This window comes from Neolamprologus multifasciatus, chromosome 14 (genome assembly GCF_963576455.1).
Source record: "Neolamprologus multifasciatus chromosome 14, fNeoMul1.2, whole genome shotgun sequence".
In the NCBI taxonomy this organism is placed as follows: Eukaryota; Metazoa; Chordata; class Actinopteri; order Cichliformes; family Cichlidae; genus Neolamprologus; species Neolamprologus multifasciatus.
The window spans coordinates 36,868,607-36,887,540 of NC_140452.1; the positions used below are offsets into that span (position 1 = coordinate 36,868,607).

The following is an 18,934-nucleotide window of genomic DNA, read 5'->3' on the forward strand; positions in this document are numbered from 1 at the left end:
GATTTAAGATTCTGCATTTAAAGTGCCCACAGTGGCTAAGGACAATCCACAGAAAGATCTGGATGATCTACTCTAAGCTACCAGAACATTAGACAATCCTCAGGTCCTTATCAGGTCTTAAATGAGATAAACACAACTTTATGAACAATGACCAAAGGTTGTGTATTACACATTACTTTGACTCTTTAAGTCCAGATGTGTGTACCCATGTTTGTAGTTTATAGATCCAACAACAGGAGTCGATGCTCGTTCGATGTAACATATTTACCAACCATAGAAGAAGACGGGGCATCAAGTACATCCGGGTAATATTGTGGTCGCTTATGAATGCAGGTCATAGGAGTTTGGTAAGAACACTCTGAGGAGAGTGTGGGATGTTTCACCCTGACAGCTACAGTTCACAGCTACAGTAAGCACACCCACGCGTGCTTTATAGTAACAGTGTAGCCTCCGACCTGTGGAAAAGGATGCTTCTGTCAGTGAGTAGCTAGCCTCAGCTAGCCTCAGTTAGCAACACTGTTTACACCCAGAGCAGCCGAGCGTAAATCTGGAAGGTTAGGATGAAAGCAATTTCTAAACACCGAGAGCGAAACCTAAATATTTTACTGCCACGTGGAGCCTTTTAATTTTTAATATTGCTACATTGGAATAAGTTTTCATGTTAGCTGGCTAACTGACAGTAGTCCTGCTTGATTAACTGCAAACTGAATGATGGACACAGTGCCCATCTTTATGGTGTCCACGTCTCTGCTGTATCTGGGGTATTGTCCCCATTTGTCAGTATTATTATTTTTAATGTACTTTGAACTACTTTAGCCCAGCTCTCTTTTCCCCAGGTCGCCAAACCTACACAAAACCTCACAAGCTAACCAGTGTCCTTTCTGATCCAGGCCGGTGTTGTGCCAAAACATGATTGCTCGTATTTAAACTGCTATAAATAACTTGTTGGTCTGTAATATGTGAAACAAATGTCAAATGTATCCCTCATGAATGATATCAAGTCATCTTGAGGCACAAACAACATTCATGTCAAAAACATCTTGTTGACATTAAAAATGTCTTTTTTCAGAGTAATCTGTTCACTGAAGTCTATTAACCAACATACATAAAGATATTAAACATAAAAAACCCACAGAAACATTTGAAATCAGTTTTTGGCACAACGCTGTGTTGGCATTACTAATGCTTCGTCTGTCTGACATCATTAACCACACGCCTGCACCAGATTCATGTTTCCAGACATCTTGTTAGTGTTACTGCTGTTGGGGAATCATCTCTATAAAAACTTCACAACATTATATTAATACGCCTGTGCTTTCCCCTGCTGACACACACTTAGCCCAGATGTTCTCACATCTGCAGTCTACACACAGAGTCCGTTTTTATTTTTGTTTCAAATATCTTTTATTATTAGGAGCAAGTATCATGGTTGTTACAAATTGATAGAACTTATGCCCCTTTTTTTTCTCTAAGCTTACAAAACAGACAAATAAACAACATCAAAAGAAAGAAAGAGAAAAAAAACAAAACACCCACTATGGGCCCCAATCCCCCGACTGCCAGAAAAAAGGAAAGTTTATATTTTCCCAAGGTATGTAAGTAAAGGATGCCAGATTAATTCAAAGTCTTTCACATTATCATTCATGGTGTATCTTATTTTTTCAAGATGAAGAGTATTTGTAAGTTCTGTAACCACGTCTTTAATACAGGAGTCTCTTTGTCTTTCCAAAGCTGCAGGATCAGTTTCTTTGCAATAATCAATGCATATGACATAAACCTTTTTTGAGAGTGTTGTAAATTTTGTGTTTCTTTGGAGATCCCAAAGATAATTACTATCGGATTTGTCTCAATCTTACTCTTAAAAATATTAGACAAGTAGGTAAAGATGTCACACCAAAAACCCTGAAGCCTTGGACAAAGTGCAAAACAATGTAACAGATTTCCATAATGTATCATACATTTTTCACAGAGGGGGCCGTTTTTATTTTTACCAACAGCTGTTTAACCAGGATGCCACCTTTAGCTGGAGCCGAGTTGGTCCACACTCCATTGCAGCTGTATCGATACCTGCTCAGGTGCTGCAGGCAGTTACCGTCCACAGCAATGCAACAACACTATCGACATGCCATAAGACAGGTGAGGTCATCTCATGCATCCAAGTGAAACTGTGACGGTAACTTTAATAGCTTTTGGACTCTTGTGTGACGAGACGAACTGAGCTACGTCACATCTGACACAGAGAAACGGTTTTAAACAGCTCATTGAGAATCAGTGGCAAGATCTGTGCTCATGAAGTATTCGTATAATCCTGCACATAGTGAGGATCAGGAAAACAATGAAAACTGTCTCAATGCAGAATTAGTGAGCCGTCTTTATTAAGCACCAGTTCACAGCAATAGTTATTTTAGGGACCTGGCATTATTAAAGAGAGAACAGTCACATGATCACGGGGTGACAGTGGGGAGGAAGAACTTCACTTTAACAGGAAGAGACCCACCCAACCTGGTGTGTTTTCGGGATAATTCAGTAATCTTTGTATTACTGTAGAGCAGGGGTCCCCAATCCCAGTCCACGAGGGCCGGTGTCCTGCAGGTTTTAGATCTCACCCTGGGTCAGCACAACTGGATCAAATGATTAGTTTGTTACCAGTTCTCTGGAGAACTTCAAGACATGTTGAGGAGGTCATTTATCCATTTAAATCAGCTGTGATGGATCAAGGACACATCTAAGGCTACGTTCACACTGCAGGCGAAAGCGCATCAAATCCGATTTTTTTGACCCTCTGCGACCCATCTATCCGATCATGGTGTGACAGTGTGAACGGCACAAATCCGATCTGGGTCACTTTGGTATGTGGTGCTGAATCCGATACATATCTGATGTTTTAGAAAGCTGCTGTTTGATGGTCATGTCGCATTAAATCCGTCTTTTACGTCACTGACACAAGACAGACGCCAATTATCAGCGCCCGATAAGACATCGCGAACGCTTCCTGACCATCCAGTGAAACTGTTGGGAACAACGTTGGAGAAACGTGAACATTTTATTTGTACTGTATAATCTGCAGATTCTGACAGAAATCTGCAGCTATCCTTTGAAGCAGTGCTCCTCTAAAACAGCAATAAGGATCATTATTAGGTTATTTACATTATTATGTAAATAACAAAATAACTTAAAGCTAAAATTGGGAAACGTGAAGTCCGAAGTCTTTATATTAAAGGTCCATCAGTCAAACATTACTGTTGGTCTGGGTCTAAACAGAGCGCGTTGTGTGTGACGTCTTCTTGTGCGCATGCGGCCGCTTTGAGCGTTCACACTAGAGCGCGTTTGCTGTCGCATTTTATTTGTAGTGTGAACGAGCAGACAAAAAAATCGGATTTGATCAAAAAATCGGAATTGAGCATCAAGACCTGCAGTGTGAACGCAGCCTAAAGCCTGCAGGGACACCGGCCCTCGAGGCCTTGGATTGGGGACCCCTGCTGTAGAGTCTTGATCTTACAATATAAAGTGCCTTGAGGAGAGGAGCGCGTTATAAATAAAACTGAATTTATGGCCGTGTGATGTGATGAAATATATCAAATGACAAAGCCGATTGTTTCATATTATACTCTACAGTTTATTTTGTATTGTGCGAAATACACCGATAACTGCGATACTTTTTCACCGCCGCTTTAGATGACAGTAGTCACCACGGCAACACAGAAGGACCACACAAAACAAATCGAGGGGCTCGTTGCTAGACGAGGAGTTACCTCTGTAACCATGGAGCAGAAAACTGTGCTGACCCGGCCCCCCCCACAGACACCCACACCACAGACGTCTGACACCACCTAAGCAAGAATCGCGTGTTTACGAATGTGAAGCACAAAGATAAATATACAGATATGGTTTTGTTCACTGATCAAAACACACAACACGTGACTGTGTGGGGTTTATTTATAATCATGTTTATTTAACTTTTTATTATTTCAATGAAGTAAAAAACCAGCAGGACTTTCAATGTGTTGGTTATAGAAACTATTCACTGGATTCACAGAAAATGCCAATATTGTGATGATGTCGTTCTGGGGATTAGAAATGACTTGTGTCTGGAGATTTGGGTGATGCTGAATACAATTCATCTGTTGTTGACTGTACTGAAAACACCAGTCAGAGTCCACACTGACCACTTTACACACGTGTGTTGTGTATTTTAAGTCAACAGAAATGTTAAAATGTGACCATTTTTAAACAGATAATAATATAAAGTGGAGAAAAGCAACAAAATATCTTAAAAATAACTCGTGCACATTTCTACAAACGGTTGTTGCAGTGACGTGAAGATCCAACGCTGCCTTCATCACTAACCTTATTTTCAGTTTCTGTTGTGATTGGCTGGCAGCAGCAGTAGAACAGTTGAATCCTGTGAAGGCAACCTCCCGACCTTTGACCTTTGTGCTGCACTATTGATTTGTATTATTAGATAGTGCGGACATGTTTATGGTCACCATAACAACCAATAACTGTGACTCATGCACCATTAATGTATCATCATCATCATTACTGCTGAAAGTAGTTTCTGCCAAGACCATAAAGTCTTTGTTTGCTGTTTGTTTCCAGGGTTACAACAGCCACTCAGACGAAGACGACCCTGAGAGGATACAGATGATCATCCGGAGAGCGATTGCAGATGCTGACTGGATTCTGGATAAAGTAAGGATAAAGGAAAGAAGACCTCCGAGGTCCACACATGAGCATAAAGCGTCATGTTCGTGTCGCTTGTCGTTCACAGTATACCAAGAAGAAGTGACAGCGTGTCCACGGCGGTGCCTTTTGCAGGGCTGTCCTGGAGTCACACTGGTGAAGGTGCTGTCCCGTCTGCGAGTGCTCAGGGTGTTTTTTTGAAAGATGACCAATGACTCGCTGTAAATACTGTTCTCAACCTGTGCCATTAAATGTGCAATCGTGAACTTTGTTTGTCCCTTGGAGCAAAAGTCGAACAGGAGATGGAAACTGAAACTATTCAGCGAGCTACAAAGAGTTTCATGCTTTATATACATATCAGCATCCTCTACAGCCTGTGTCTGAACGATGAACACACAGTAGTTGGTCAGTGTTGTCTGAGCATGGTGCCAGCAGTGACTGCCACCTTAATGCACGTTTAAAACTTGAAATATGTTTACAGCCTACGAAAAAGGTGCTAACGTTCGTACCAGAACTGTGAGAAATGCTACAGTACTTGTTTTTGTTTGTTTTTCCTTTACTGCCGTAGGTTCCTCAGGCTGCGTATGTAATGATGTAGAAGCAGAACTGAAGGGGACGACATACGACCTGCAAGGGTTCTAGATTATCTTCCACGCTGAAGAAGAAGAAGGAGAACATGGAAGATGGCAGCACGTACAGCTGCTACCATATCGCTGCCCGTACGTGTTAATAGTAAAAGTCTGGTATGGAAGTACTTTACATTCTTGTCCTGAAACACACTTTACTGCTTTGTTTGAGACAGTTAGCATCAAATCAGCTGTTCCTTACTCAAGCTGGGCAGTCAAAACACTGGGAATCTCTGATCCACGTAATCTTTCCCGTGTCGGTTATGTTTAAATTCTGTGTTGTCACGTGACTCTGTGGCTTCTGCAGCATCATGGAGAAAAACGAACAAATCAACACGTCGAGCTGTGTGCACGACTTCAAATCTCACGTCTGTTGTTTGGACACGTTTGACTTTAGTAAAGACGACTTCAAACAAAAGGGAGAAAAACATTTCATCATCCGACAACAACGCTACAAATCTGTCGCAACGCTTGGAGGACAATCGTGTCACCAATTAAAAATATCCCACCTTCAACAGTTCGCATGTTTACAGTACGACCTGACTTCGCGGGGTTATGGTGTGTTGTGTTGTGTGTCGAGATTTGAAGTGAAAAATGAATCTAGTTTGGAAAAAGGCCGGAACGTGACAAAACGTGGGACAAGTGAAGAGCTGTTAATACGGACCTGTTGCACTGTGTGTGTTTATGAAATAATTATTCAGTAGTTGCAATAAAGATGAAATGTTTAGTTCAGTGCTACGGTCAGTGTACTGCACAGTGGTGATGGACACCGTGTAATATAATGTATCACTATTGATGGTGTCAACAACAAAATCAATGTTAATCACCTGAAAGAAAATCATTCAAACTTTAGCTGTCAGGCCGCCCTGTCAGACTTCCTGGGTCAGATCCTAAACGCCTGTTTCAGCAGATTTGCAGGTCAATGTCTAGTCGGTGGTTGTACGAATAGAAAAGCTGCTCATGTTGCATCAGTGGAGGGTGTCCGATCCAGGATTGCAGGGGAAGAGAAGATATTTCTCTTTTCTTTTAGTAAATGAGGATCAAGTGTTGCTATTTAAGTACTGAAAGAAGAAAACGAACTGATCAGATTTCAGCCAGTTTGTCACAACCAGGAAGGAGTTTAGGTGACTCCATCCTGGACCTACAGTATATAGAAGCACACGTGAACTCTGCAGTTTTAGGCTTGTGACATGCTTGAATGTTCTTCCCTATGGGAGGTAAAACAGTGCCAGAATATTTGCATATCACATCATCTTTATTAACACAATACTTAATTGCACATTGTTAAACTTTGCTCACGCATCTCTTCTACAGCTTGGAGGCAAAGGTGATACTTTTGTGTAACACACAGTATTCAAGTATAACCATTTTTCTCAAATGAATGCTGGATAACAAGGATACACATACAAGAAAACAATGAGAATGTTTCTTCTGTACTGGCTTCACCAACCAATGGAATAAAACAAAAACATCCTGATCTCGTTTCTCTTGAACTGAAACGTATTTGCAGCTACGTGCACATGCAGTATTAATCTCCATCGATACAAAAAGTAATAAAACTAGATATACAGACTAAAGTATAAATAGTATAAATAGGTTCTCTTTGTATAAATAGCTCCATCGTCGTCAGTGTTGGTGTGACATGTCGAGACACTTGATGCCAGCAGAGATGACCATGTGAAGCTGCACTGTAAATGCACACACCTGCTGTCCACAGTGGGAAACAGCAGGCGGTCAGTTCACACACAGCACGTCGGAGGAGGAGGCGTCCGTGACGTCAGAGTTTTGGGACTGCTTCGGAAAAGGAGCTGCAGCGGAGTAGTTCTCTGAAAATGGGATAGGCACTGAGGAAAGTCGCAGGTCGTTTGGTCTCGGGAGTTCTTACTTCTGGAGAATAAACTGGTCGATGAACTCGTTCTGCTCTGACTCCACTTTGGACAAAGCTTCGTACTCTATACGATATCTGTGACAGGGACAACAGAAAACAGCAGACAGGCATAAGAAAGGGATACCTGACTATCCTTTACTTACGCCTAGCACACATTAGGACAGCACTGGGCCTCCTCCGCTAGCATGTGTACAGAAATGTTTCCTGCACAGAAAATATACATGTTCTCCACACAAGCCATTTATTTAGGCACACACAAGTACTATTATAATTTTTTAGGAGTGTTACAATTAAACAAACATTGGAATACAATATAAATGCAATATTGTATAACTGTGTGACAATAACAACAACATGGAGCGTGCTGCTCTGATGAAAGCTGGAAAGTTTATGCTAAATGTGTTTTTTTCCTATTGTGTTTCACATCCTGTAAACAAACAAACAAAAAAAACTAAGGTTTTGGAGAATTATCATATCCCTGATTATACACATGGGACACCATAGCCTACTGCCCTTTACCCACTCTTTTTGTTCCTATATTACCTTTCAAGCTGCATCTTCTTCTCTGCTATGAGAGCCTGAAGCTGCTGCTGCTGGGCCTCTCTTTGCTTTGCTACAGACGTCAGCAGGTTTCTGGCTCCGATGGCCTGAAGGAGAATAACACAGAATCATACCTGATAAAAGTCTTATTCTTATGATCACATATCATACAGACACACTCAGATGTTATAAAGCTTTAGTACACGAGCACTACAACTTCTTTTGCAAGAGCCAATGAAAAGTCTTCAAATATCGAGCTTACCTTCATCTTTTCTGTCTCTGCTTCTTTTGCCAGTTCATCCACGAGCTCAATCAGACCTCCCACTATCTTCTGAAACTGGCCAATTTCTGTAAAGAAGAACACGTGTCTGTACATGCAGGACCTGCTAATGTTAGGAGAGCAGGTTACACTAAATGTGGTCTGTGCTTACTGTCCACAAACTCTTTGCACTCTTCTTTGAGCTCTGAAGTCTGCTGGCTGACATCAGGCTCCAACACTCGCAGCTTGTTGAGTTCATCAAAATAAAAGCCTGCCTCAGCTAACGGGTCTGTAGCCATGGCCACGGGGCCTGCCACAAAGGAGACAGAAAGAGTGATAGAGGAAGACGAAGAAGTTAAACACGTATAAAACATATAGCTTTGATATCAGCATCCAGAACAAGTCCTTTAACTGCTACTGTAGTTAGCAGGCTTTCCAGCCCGATATAAACTCTCACAGTACAGATGACTTCATCTGGCCCTCATTTACTAACACTGTGTTTGCATCGGGTTTCTTCAGCTTCCTCCCACAGAGACATGCAGTTAGTGGGGTTAGGTTAACTGAATCAAAATTGCCCATAGATGTGACTGTGAGTGCAAATGTCTGTCTCTCTGTGTTAGCCCTGTGACAGATCAGTGACATATAGAGTCTCACCCTATGGTGCCTAACAACAACAATATAATAATATTATTATATATTATATACATACGTTATAAAATAATTAGAATAATACTAAAATAATATTGTCTTTTTGTTCATTATTTGCAGTTTTCCAAAACATCAAAAGTCACAAAATAGATCAAACTGCAGGTAAAGAAACCAACAAACTAAACTGGAAGGTCTCATGAGGTCACTGTGACGTCTATAGTGCCACAGCACTATGTGTTGAGCCCTGTGTTGTGGTTGTTTCTGCTGCTGCTGATTGAAGGTTTCTGGGAGTTTAGTGTCATCGTGTTTGTTCTACTGGCTAACAATCAAAGATATCGCCGCAGGGAAGCCCTCAGGTAGCCATGGTCACATGACGTCGGTGTTTCCAACCAGACGTCGGAGCCTTGTTTTTGACCGTATGTCTAGACGTCCAGTCACGTTTAGCCACTAACGGTAACATATGGTCCGTTCATGCAAAATGAACTTTTCGTTGAACTGTGGTCTTCAGTGACAGACAGGTTCGAAACGAACATTTTACAAGCAGCTCTGTTCACGTCAAATTATCATTAAATAAACACGTACACATAACTACAGGCTTCCCCAGGGCAAGTCATCAGAATCACATTAACATCGGATACAATGGAAACTAACCTGAACTTATTTGAATGTACAAAAACGTTATAAACAGTCTGAGTAAGTAAAACAAAAGAAAGCTGTAGTATTACTCACTATTTCTTGCCAGTCGAAATCACTAACTGTGACCCAGGCTAACACTGTTAGCTAGCTTGCTAAAATTAGTTAGCTAATTCAAATAGCTAGTTAGCTAAGCTGCTCACTAACGCTAGTTGGACGCAACACATTAACTCCGTTAAAGCTAATAGGACAACACGGTTTCATTAACCCCTAACATGATTTCAAAACGCTTGTACGTGTGATTTTTACCTCTTCTAACCGCAGTCACAGATGGTTCTCTGTTGTTTGACTATGTGGCAGAGTAACAACCAACCAAAGCTCCTCCTCATCTTCTCGCTGCCAGGGAAACCAAACGCTCCTCCCTGTGTTTGTGTGTGTGTGTGTGCGCGCGCGCGTTTGTTTCCGTAACCTGCCTCATCCAGAGCCCTATAATATGAAGGCACTTCTGTATGTTATAAAAGGTGCTTCCTACAGTCACAACAAAGAGTTAAAACTGAAAAACCAAGGTAAGACCTGTGGGAGGCGTGATAGCTGAATGAAATGGAACGGGACTGGCGTGTACACGAACATTCCAATCCAATGAAGGCAGTTTGTCTTGCAATACCTGTTACTGACGGACGAGGGCAGCATTGTGCTTTGCAATTGAAGGCCTGGCCAGCGTAAACTCTAGTGATGGGATTTCCGGATCTTTTTAGAGAACCGGTTCTTTCGGCTCGTCTCAATAAAAAGATCCGGCTCCCAACCGGCTCTTCAGGTTGTTTTGTTGCTTTAATTAATTTATTATTAACAACAATATAAAATTATGCAAATAAAACGTGGTTTTATTTATATATGTTTATATATAAATATATACAGTGGCCCCTAGGGACAAAGCACGTTCAAACTCCAAAAAGCACGTACAAATTCCAAAACATATTTCTAGCGTTAACTGAACTTCCAAAACAGAGCTACCTAGATCACTTAAATTACACAATTGAAAGCATATGTGTATTGTTTGTGTATTTATACACAAGCACTCATATATATTCAAATAATTTAAAATATGTTCATTTACCTGTTACTACCACACACCAAATCCGGTCGTTCGTACTTCCTGGCTTGTGTAGCCACTAGGTAAGAAAAGCTCAACACTGCCGCTAGCATCCTGGAGCACTTCTGTTGTGTTTTATATGTGTTTTGGAGTTTTTACGTGTTTTGGAGTTTTTACGTGCTTTGGGGTTTGTACGTGCTATGGAGTTTTTATGTGTTTTGGAGTTTGTACGTGCTTTGTCTCTGGGAGCCACCGTAAATATACTTTTGTTTATTTACTCCACATAAAATGTAATGAATAAATCATATAATACAAAAAACAACTATTTACATTTCAACTTTTAACTATTTAAATTTTCAGCTTTTCAGAAAGAAACCCCACAGCTTGCGATAAGGAGCCGGCTCGCGTCGTTCACGTCAAAGAACCAGCTCTAAGAGCCATTTCGTTCGCGACCGACACATCACTAGTAAACTCGGTGGAAGAAGAAGGCGTGGGCTTGAGTTGGTTGAACTTCTTTTTTAACAGTTACGCAGCAGCGATAAAGTTGACTGCTTGTGTACATTTATCTAACAACTGAAATACAGCGCAGGGAGGTCGGTGAGTAAATGTTTGTAGACGTATTTAGTGTCGTTTACTCTCAGGATGTAGCGAAGGGCGACAACGTTAAGCTTTCCACTGAAATCTGTCAGTTTCATGTGACTTGTTGAGTGTGACACACTTCCTTGGCAACGTAAAGTTTCAAGCTTTGCTATCTTTGAATAGATTCAAAACGTGCTCGCATAAACACATTTTCAAGATCTAGGATTTCCAGGTTTTCGCGTTCGAAGTCTTGACATCCTGCTCAAACATTAGCTAACCTTAGCGAAACACACATGCGCAGTAACTAGCTGTGAAGCATTGACGCAAAGCTAATAATCCAGCAGCGTTACTATTTCAAGAATCCGGTGAATTATCGGTAATAACGTAACGGTGTGAAATGAGTACATAATAACGTTTCGACCGAACAAAGCATGCCGAGTGACCTGACCCCCCACTGACACGTGAATGCATCTGGTTAGTTTGCTGAAAGTCATTCTGCTGCTAAACGGTCTCTTTCTTTGACATGCGCACTCAACAAAAGCTGTACCAGATTATTATTATTAGCCTTTTACCCGTTAGTAGTGATTTTAAAGTTGAAAAATAAATATTTTTACTACCATTCCCGAGAAAAACCTAAAAAGCTTTTCATGTGGCTCTTTTCAGTGACTAATTATACGCGCCCCCTCCCCACCCTTTCAGTTTCCGGTCCAGCCTCATTCCTCTGAGGCAGAGATAGAGGTAGGGAAGGTGGTTTCCACTCTGGGCTGGGAAGATTCCCTCCATCTCTGCGTGTTTTATATGATTAATGCAACAGTTTTGATCAACGCTGACCTCCGTGTAGCTCTACAGAGAGGTTTGGGGTGTAATTCAGGACTCTTGTTTGTTTTGTTGTTTTCAGGAATGACCTGGAGCACCAGGAGGTTGTGGTGGCCTCATCAATAGTGGTCAACACGGCGGGGGACCTGCGGACCTCCATCTGCAGGGTGGTCATCTATCTCCAAAGGGACATGTCTGGGGACAGCTGCCTACCCCAGGATCTCAGCAAGTCCGAAACCACCTCCCCAGACCTTCCTCTGGCTTGTCCCAAGACCAAGACCTGTAGTCGTTACGGAGCAGTGGGCAACAAGTATGTTCGGCTCAACGTCGGAGGGATGCTGTTTTATACGACGCTGCAGGTGCTGACCAAGCAAAACTCCATGCTGAAGGCTATGTTCAGTGGAAAGAAGGAAGTGTTCACAGATAAAGACGGTGAGCACAAGTTTCCCAAAGTATAACCTCACATCCACTGCATGCATTCATTGTGTTTAAAGTAGGAAAGATTACAAAAGTTCCACTAAATGTTTTAGTCGAGATTCTGGCTCACAAATCAAAGCTTGACTTTAAATTTCAGTCACTTTGAATTAAATTTTAGCTGCCAGTATTTATTCATTTATTTCAATCTGTACTGATTAAACAACAGGTGCTTTTGGATAGTGGGGAGGCGTGCTCTAAACTCGCTCTGTTTGTGGAAAATGCTAGTTGACGTCAACTATGCAACAATTAGTTTTTCAGCAGACGTCTTTCTTATAGAGACGTCTTTCTCATCTGCAGAGTTGCACTGATCTAAACTCTATTTGATTGCACAGACCAGTTAAAATCTAAAGTTTTATGACCTTTATAATTTGCTAGAGACAGGTCATGAATGTGTCCGACAGTGTCTGAAATAAAAACCTATGGGCTTGATAATAAAAGGCGGTCCAACAGTGGATAAGACATTTTGACAGCAGTAAGCGAGACTTGCACACAGCTTCCTCTCAGAGATGTTGGGTTTGCTGCCATGTCGGCTACACGCTGTTTCCTTTGAGGTACCACAGCAGGTCCATGTTCTCAGCACTGTCTCTTTGCTCAGGTTGGATCCTGATCGACCGCAGTGGGAAGCACTTTGGCAGCATCCTGTGTTACCTTCGAGATGGCAGAGTTGCCTTACCCAAAGGTCGACAGGCCGTCCAGGAGCTGCTGGTCGAGGCAAAGCATTTCCTGGTCCAGGGCCTAGTGGAGCTCTGCCAAAACTCCCTGCAGGTCAGTTCCATCCAAACGCATCACTCCAATTTTAGCCAAATTACATTGGCTCCCTGTTAAATATCGCATAGATTTTAAAATTCTTTTGTTCACTTTTAAAATTCTGAATAATTTAGCGCCCAGCTATCTTTCTGAACAACTCCACTTATACAATCCCAACAGAGCACTTAGATCGTCCAATCACAGGCTCCTAGTACAACCTAGGTCTCGAATGAAGTCGAGAGGTGACCGGGCCTTTGCATCCGTGGAATAACCTCCCTGTTCATGTTCGTACTGCCGAGTCGATCCAGTCTTTTAAATCACGTCTTAAAACGGATCTTTCTACTTTGGCTTTTGATTCTAACTAGTTGCTGTTCTAGCTTGTTGTGTGTTTGTTTGTTGTCCTGTTTTATTGTTTGTTTTAATTGTCTCGTGCTTTTACTGACTGTGAAGCACTATGGTCAACATTGTTGTTTTAATATGTGCTCTCTAAATAAATGTTGATTAGATACGGACTCGTACGGTCCACGCAGTGTTTGGGCACTTTGTTGCTCTTCAGACCCAAAAATGAAACACTGGAAACTACTTTCAAGTGCCAAACTGTGATCTAAGTACACAAATGGGAGTAGCCCTAGACACTCATATTATCATCATCATTAATAATCATAAGATTACTGACTCTTGTTGGTTGTGCGGACACAGCCTTTAGTCTGATCTTCAGCTTTGGGATCAAGTGATGAACACAGCAGGGCTCCAGTTCTCCACGATGTGACCTCTGTGGTTACTCCTGCTCACACAGCACATTAGCATTAGCAGTGAGATTATCACCTGGCAGACGTGCAGGCCCAAAGACGAGCTCTGTCTCGCCTGTGACGTTTCTTGTGAGCTGAGGCCCGTCCCTGTGTTTTTGAATTTAGTGAAGGCTTTTGGTATCATGTGCTGGAAACATTACTCTGTTCTTGCTGTGCAGGAGCCGTGAAAGTGCTGAGAAGAAAACATGTGGAGATAAAATATCAAATATTCATCTCGCTGTTGACTTTAAAAAAATAGAAATATCGGAGGTGTAAAGCGAGCAGTGTCTGATCATGTGACTCCCCAAATTCTAGTTTGTGTTACTCATGTGCTCACTGAGGAGTTACATTTAAATTCAGCTGGCCTTCAGTGTGCTGGTTTTCACATTTACTTAGCAAGTGTAAGGTTGCTGGTCCAATTCCAGCCAGGAACACAGTCTTGTTTGGGGCCGTGACGGGAACGCCGCCCTGTGTAAGAACTCCCCCCACTGTAACCACTAGGGATGCACCGATACCGATACTGGTATCGGGGCCGATACTGTAAAATGTGTGTGTACTCTTACTCGTAAAAGTTAACTGATACCATGAACCAATACTAACTTATTTCATTAATCAGAGGGTGGCTTGTCATTACTGTTGTAGTTTTTTAGATTGGCCACTAGGGGGCCGATTATTATTTTATTTATTATTTATTTTATAATTTTTATATTTTATTATTTATTTTATAATAATTATTTTGTTTGTTTGTTTACAATATGGACACTCTGCAATAATTTAAAAGTTTATTTTATTCTCAAACCTAATTTGTATTTATTTTATTCCAAACAGAAGTGTTTATTTATTATTCTGAAAGCTCGAGACAGTGCCAATAGTTCAGTGATATTTTGTTAAATTACAATGTGGAGACTCTGCAATAATTTAACAGAAGTGCTTATTTTTTACTTGAAATTTTTTTGTGGTCATTTTCATTAAGATTTTATTTTTTATCGGCAGAGAATAAAATAAAACCTGTCTTCCAATTAATTGTATTTGTGTGTGTGTGTGTGTGTGTGTGTGTGTGTGTGGTAGAAGTATAGTTTTTTGTACTCAGTATCGGCAAGTACTCAGATCCAAGTATCGGTATCGTATCGGTTTGAAAAAATTGGTATCGTTGCATCCCTAGTAACCACCCACAGTTTGTCTCAGGTTCTGTGTGAAGCTACAAACGTCTCTGTGGATCAACCTCTGTCTGGTTGGTTATTGTTAAACTTCCAGGAAATCAAGACTGTTCTGATCTCAGATGTAAACTGTAAATTATAATTATTGTTAACAGGGTAATAAAGAGCAGCCCATGTGTGTTATACCTGTAGTCACCTCAATGAAGGAAGAAGAGAAGCTCATCCAGTCCTCTACCAAGGTACATGCAGAGCATCACTGTTGTCTTTGCAGCATCAAGTAAGGCTGAAACGATGTGTTTGTGATTGTAGCTTCAGTGTCAGTGCAGCCTCGGTCATTTTCATTGTTACAGCAGAAACATGTCAGTAAAACTTCATTGTAGCTGATCTCTGACACAGCTGATAACTCATCATTTAGAGGCTGCACTTTTATTTATATATATTTGAAATGCCTGCTTGAATATGAACGCAGTGGAATTCAGATGTTGGATCTTTGTGCTTGCTCCTGGTAGCCTGTCGTGAAGCTGGTATACAACAGAAGCAACAACAAGTACTCCTACACCAGGTAACAAAGCTTCTTCCAAAGATCTTATTGCCTCTCGTAATGCAAGAACAATTGTTTCCCTTCCTGTCAAAGTGCTCTGTGAGGGGAGACTGTTGATTGTTTTGAAGCTGATAAACTGTAATGAGCCTCTGCTCATCACTCTGCCTTTATCTCAACAGCAACTCTGACGACCACCTGTTGAAGAACATCGAGCTGTTCGACCGGCTGTCTCTCAGCTTCAACGGCCGCATCCTCTTCATCAAAGACGTCATCGGGGACGAGATCTGCTGCTGGTCCTTCTATGGCCAGGGTCGCAAGCTGGCGGAGGTTTGCTGCACCTCCATCGTCTACGCCACCGAGAAGAAGCAGACCAAGGTGAGGCTGAGCGGAACAGCTGCTGGGAATCTCCCGTGTTGCTCTTTGTGTTTTGTGGGTTTTCTTCGGGGTACCGAGTTCCTCCTAGAGATGGACCGATCCGATATTACGTATCGGTATCGGTCCGATACTGACCTAAATTACTGGATTGGATATCGGAGAGAAATAAAAAATGTAATCCGATCCATTAAATATCAAAAAAGCACCTCAGAAAACTTGCGACTTGGCGTAACTCGGCTCATAACCGTTGCACGTCGCAGCAGTGTGGTCACGTGATAGAGCGGCTGTGTGTATTTGTAGCGTCGCTACCAAACCAGCATTTCATCTCCGAGGAAGTTTTCCCAGAGAGAAGTAAAGCAAGTGTGTAAGTTCATCTCTGAATGTCTGTAAAGCATTCCCACGTTAAGCTTAACAACAGATATATGGAGCGACTGCCTCTTCTTGCTGCTCCTTCAATCATGAAACTGATCAATGATCAGCTGATCGTCTCTCTTCTTAGTTTTTGGCCCACTTCTCACCAGAAAGAGGAAACCAGCGGCTGAACAACAGCAGCACGTTTAAGCTTGATCAGCTGTTGTTAGAATTTATTTAATATTACTTTCTGCACCAGGATCTTTTTCTACAGCTGACGTAACTGTGCAGGGGCGGATCTAGCAAAGTTTAGCCAGGGGGGCCGATAGGGCATGAACAGGGAAAAGGGGGCACAAAGACATACTTTTCTTTCTTATTCTCATTTAAAATGTCGAGCTTTTAATAAATAATTATCTGAATCTTACACCCAAAGTTTTAATCTGATGTAAAATGTATAGAAGTCCATTACTGTATATAGTAACTGTTAAGTCTAATATACCCTAGTAAGCTGTAGTACTTTTTCCTTTGGGAACCATCTGTGCAGTCTGCAGTTCTGTTGAAGAAAGATGTTGAATCTATTTAATTATTCTTGAAAAATAATTTATTTCTGTGCATTTTTTTTTTCACACTGCATCAAATTAAATTTGATTACATCGATTAAGCATCATGAGGTGGAGGGTGGGGGGTGGTTCCCTATTTTTTCTTTTGCTGGGAGTTTGCAGCCCTATTAGTTAGGTTGCTTAATATTTCTGCTAAGTACTCTTTAAAATACCAGAATAGGGAGGATGGAGCAGGTTTAACTTTATTAGATTGATCAGTTTTGCTGAACTATGAAATATTTTGGGTGCAGTGGTTTTTTTTTTTACATACAGGTATAACAGAATAGCTTTAGTGTTGTTGTTTATTTAAACTTGAGTATAAACTTATACAAAAAGCAGCGAGATATTAAAAAAACGTTTTATTGATTTAAAAACACACTATATCGGATTCATATCGGTATCGGCAGATATCCAAATTTATGATATCGGTATCGGACATAAAAAAGTGGTATCGTGCCATCTCTAGTTCCTCCAGTCAGATTCTTATGCTCAGCATAGTTTCTGGTCACAGCCATAACCTCTCTGAGCCTTCATCATGGACGCTGGACTGAAGGCTCTGCTGCCGGCTGATGATGACTGCGCTGTGTTTGCCAGCTCTTCCATAAAGAAGAGCTGTCTTTTTAAGCTTTTCTTCAGTATGAAAGATTTCAAACTTCACACTTGTTTGACAGCAGCTTTGTGCACTTTGTTGCTGTTTTACACACATACAGGTCGTTGAGTTTGAACTAAAAGGAAGAAAACATTAAAAACTGAGCACACGCTAATGGATGAGGCTAAACGCTGGACACACACTGCTGACCTGCAGCGGTTAGCACAGGTTGTATGGTGCGAGTGGCAGCAAAGGTGGATTGCTTGACCTGCTGTGACACTCCAGGTGATGTGACTCAGCTGGGTGGTGGGATTTCAACGTTTCCTTTCGATCGCTCCTTCTCAGGTGGAATTCCCTGAAGCGCGGATCTACGAGGAGACTCTGAACACGTTGCTTTACGAGACGATGCCGCTGCCCGACAACTCCCTGCTCGAGGCCACGCGTCGGAGATACAACAACTGTGGCTCTCACAGCGAGGAGGAGGAGGGGCCTGGAGGTCCAGAACTGCGCGAGCGTGTCCGTAGAATCCACGTCAAGAGGTACAGCACATACGACGACAGGCAGCTGGGACACTGACCGCCGCACAGACTGCAGCTTTTTTTTGATGATGATGATGAACTTAAAGTCCGATTGATGCTCATGTTTTTCTTTTATTACTTTCTGTCGTCTCAGAGGTGCAACTGATGCCTCAGTGAAACTGCACGTGACTGTAGATGTTCTCTGCTCATTCTTACTTTACACATCATCAGGATTCAGAGCAAACATCGAATACCTGCAGCTTTTTCTAATCAAATGTACATTTTGAAGTGCAACAAAGAGAACCACTACTATGCATTGTTTATTAAACCATCATAGCAGCAAAGCACGTTTCACATTTATAAACTGTATTTTTCACAGACACGTTTCCAGGTCGTTGTTTGCCGCTGACGAATCTGTTGGAGGTTTACTGGAAATGCTTTGCCTCGAAGATGTTTTAATGGAGTTTTTCATAATGCCTCTAAGATAAAAGTTACTGTTGTTCTGTATTTGTTTGTCTTTGTTTGTGGGAGGCAGGTGTTATTAAATCTCAGTGGTTTGAGCTCAGCTGTCAGAGGATTCAAACGCAGAGACCAGCTGATGCTGAGCTATTCTAACGCCTCAGATTTCAGTCTTCAGACGACTTTGACCATTTTCAGAGGACTGTTGGAGTCTTTGTTTGTCATTCAAGCATTTAAAAACAGGAACCTAGGAACAGGGTGATTCTCGATCACTGAGAGTAGGGCTGCCACGATTAGTCGACTAGTCACAATTACGTCGACTATCAAAATCGTCAACGACTGATTTAATAGTCGACGCGTCGTTTGAAGCTTTGTAAGATCACAAAAGACGCAGGAATAAGTAGTAGGATTTAAGAGTGTAATAACGGACTGAAACAGAAGATGGCAGCACTGCATGTACAAGGATGCCAGCTGCCGTTAAACCCCGAAGAAGACGAAGCTGTGTCCCAGAATTCATAGCGCAGCCCAGCTCAGTTTCCAACAATGGCGGCAGCTAGTTAGTTTTAATATT

General features: G+C 41.7%; 3 protein-coding genes across 5 annotated transcripts; 2 read left to right on the forward strand and 1 right to left on the reverse strand.

The window, feature by feature from the left end:
• Window positions 1–284: 284 nt before the first annotated feature.
• On the forward strand, window positions 285–7,281 carry lyrm9 (LYR motif containing 9). Of its 2 annotated transcripts, XR_014877934.1 has the most exons (5): window positions 285–409; window positions 1,998–2,136; window positions 4,600–4,692; window positions 4,772–4,845; window positions 5,252–7,281. XR_014877934.1 is itself a non-coding variant. In XM_085184732.1 (4 exons), exons 1-4 carry the CDS (start codon window positions 375–377, stop codon window positions 4,787–4,789), a joined length of 285 nt encoding a protein of 94 aa, XP_085040858.1. In that variant the 5' UTR covers window positions 316–374; the 3' UTR covers window positions 4,790–4,949. The 2 variants fall into 2 exon arrangements, 1 of the variants encoding a protein (XP_085040858.1); XM_085184732.1 differs by lacking the exon at window positions 5,252–7,281 and having other exon boundaries at window positions 316–409; window positions 4,772–4,949.
• On the reverse strand, window positions 6,546–9,896 carry ift20 (intraflagellar transport 20 homolog (Chlamydomonas)). Of its 2 annotated transcripts, none has more exons than XM_085184730.1 (5): window positions 9,587–9,896; window positions 8,169–8,306; window positions 8,000–8,085; window positions 7,741–7,844; window positions 6,546–7,272 (listed from the first exon to the last, which is right to left on the reverse strand). In XM_085184730.1, exons 2-5 carry the CDS (start codon window positions 8,293–8,295, stop codon window positions 7,191–7,193), a joined length of 399 nt encoding a protein of 132 aa, XP_085040856.1. In that variant the 5' UTR covers window positions 8,296–8,306; window positions 9,587–9,896; the 3' UTR covers window positions 6,546–7,190. The 2 variants fall into 2 exon arrangements, with proteins under 2 accessions (XP_085040856.1, XP_085040857.1); XM_085184731.1 differs by lacking the exon at window positions 9,587–9,896 and adding an exon at window positions 9,374–9,580.
• A 915-nt stretch (window positions 9,897–10,811) lies between these two features.
• On the forward strand, window positions 10,812–18,411 carry tnfaip1 (tumor necrosis factor, alpha-induced protein 1 (endothelial)). The gene is made up of 7 exons (XM_085184719.1): window positions 10,812–10,964; window positions 11,845–12,194; window positions 12,835–13,004; window positions 15,087–15,170; window positions 15,441–15,493; window positions 15,652–15,847; window positions 17,732–18,411. The coding sequence occupies exons 2-7, from the start codon at window positions 11,954–11,956 to the stop codon at window positions 17,960–17,962; spliced, it is 975 nt and encodes a 324-aa protein (XP_085040845.1). The 5' UTR covers window positions 10,812–10,964; window positions 11,845–11,953; the 3' UTR covers window positions 17,963–18,411.
• The last annotated feature ends 523 nt before the right edge of the window (window positions 18,412–18,934 follow it).

Bases quoted from the DNA above. Each gene is read 5' to 3' on its own strand.
- lyrm9 (XM_085184732.1), top strand. From the start codon at position 375: ATGTTTCACCCTGACAGCTACAGTTCACAGCTACA. The intron at 410-1,997 runs GTAAGCACACCC...TTTTACCAACAG, and splicing joins AGCTACAGTTCACAGCTACA to CTGTTTAACCAGGATGCCAC. The intron at 2,137-4,599 runs GTGAGGTCATCT...GTTTGTTTCCAG, and splicing joins ATCGACATGCCATAAGACAG to GGTTACAACAGCCACTCAGA.
- ift20 (XM_085184730.1), bottom strand. From the start codon at position 8,295: ATGGCTACAGACCCGTTAGCTGAGGCAGGCTTTTATTTTGATGAACTC. The intron at 7,845-7,999 runs GTAAGCTCGATA...ATTCTCCTTCAG, and splicing joins CAGAGACAGAAAAGATGAAG to GCCATCGGAGCCAGAAACCT. The intron at 7,273-7,740 runs GTAATATAGGAA...TCCCTGTCACAG, and splicing joins AAGAAGATGCAGCTTGAAAG to ATATCGTATAGAGTACGAAG.
- tnfaip1 (XM_085184719.1), top strand. From the start codon at position 11,954: ATGTCTGGGGACAGCTGCCTACCCCAGGATCTCAGCAAGTCCGAAACC. The intron at 13,005-15,086 runs GTCAGTTCCATC...TATTGTTAACAG, and splicing joins TCTGCCAAAACTCCCTGCAG to GGTAATAAAGAGCAGCCCAT. The intron at 15,848-17,731 runs GTGAGGCTGAGC...GCTCCTTCTCAG, and splicing joins CCGAGAAGAAGCAGACCAAG to GTGGAATTCCCTGAAGCGCG.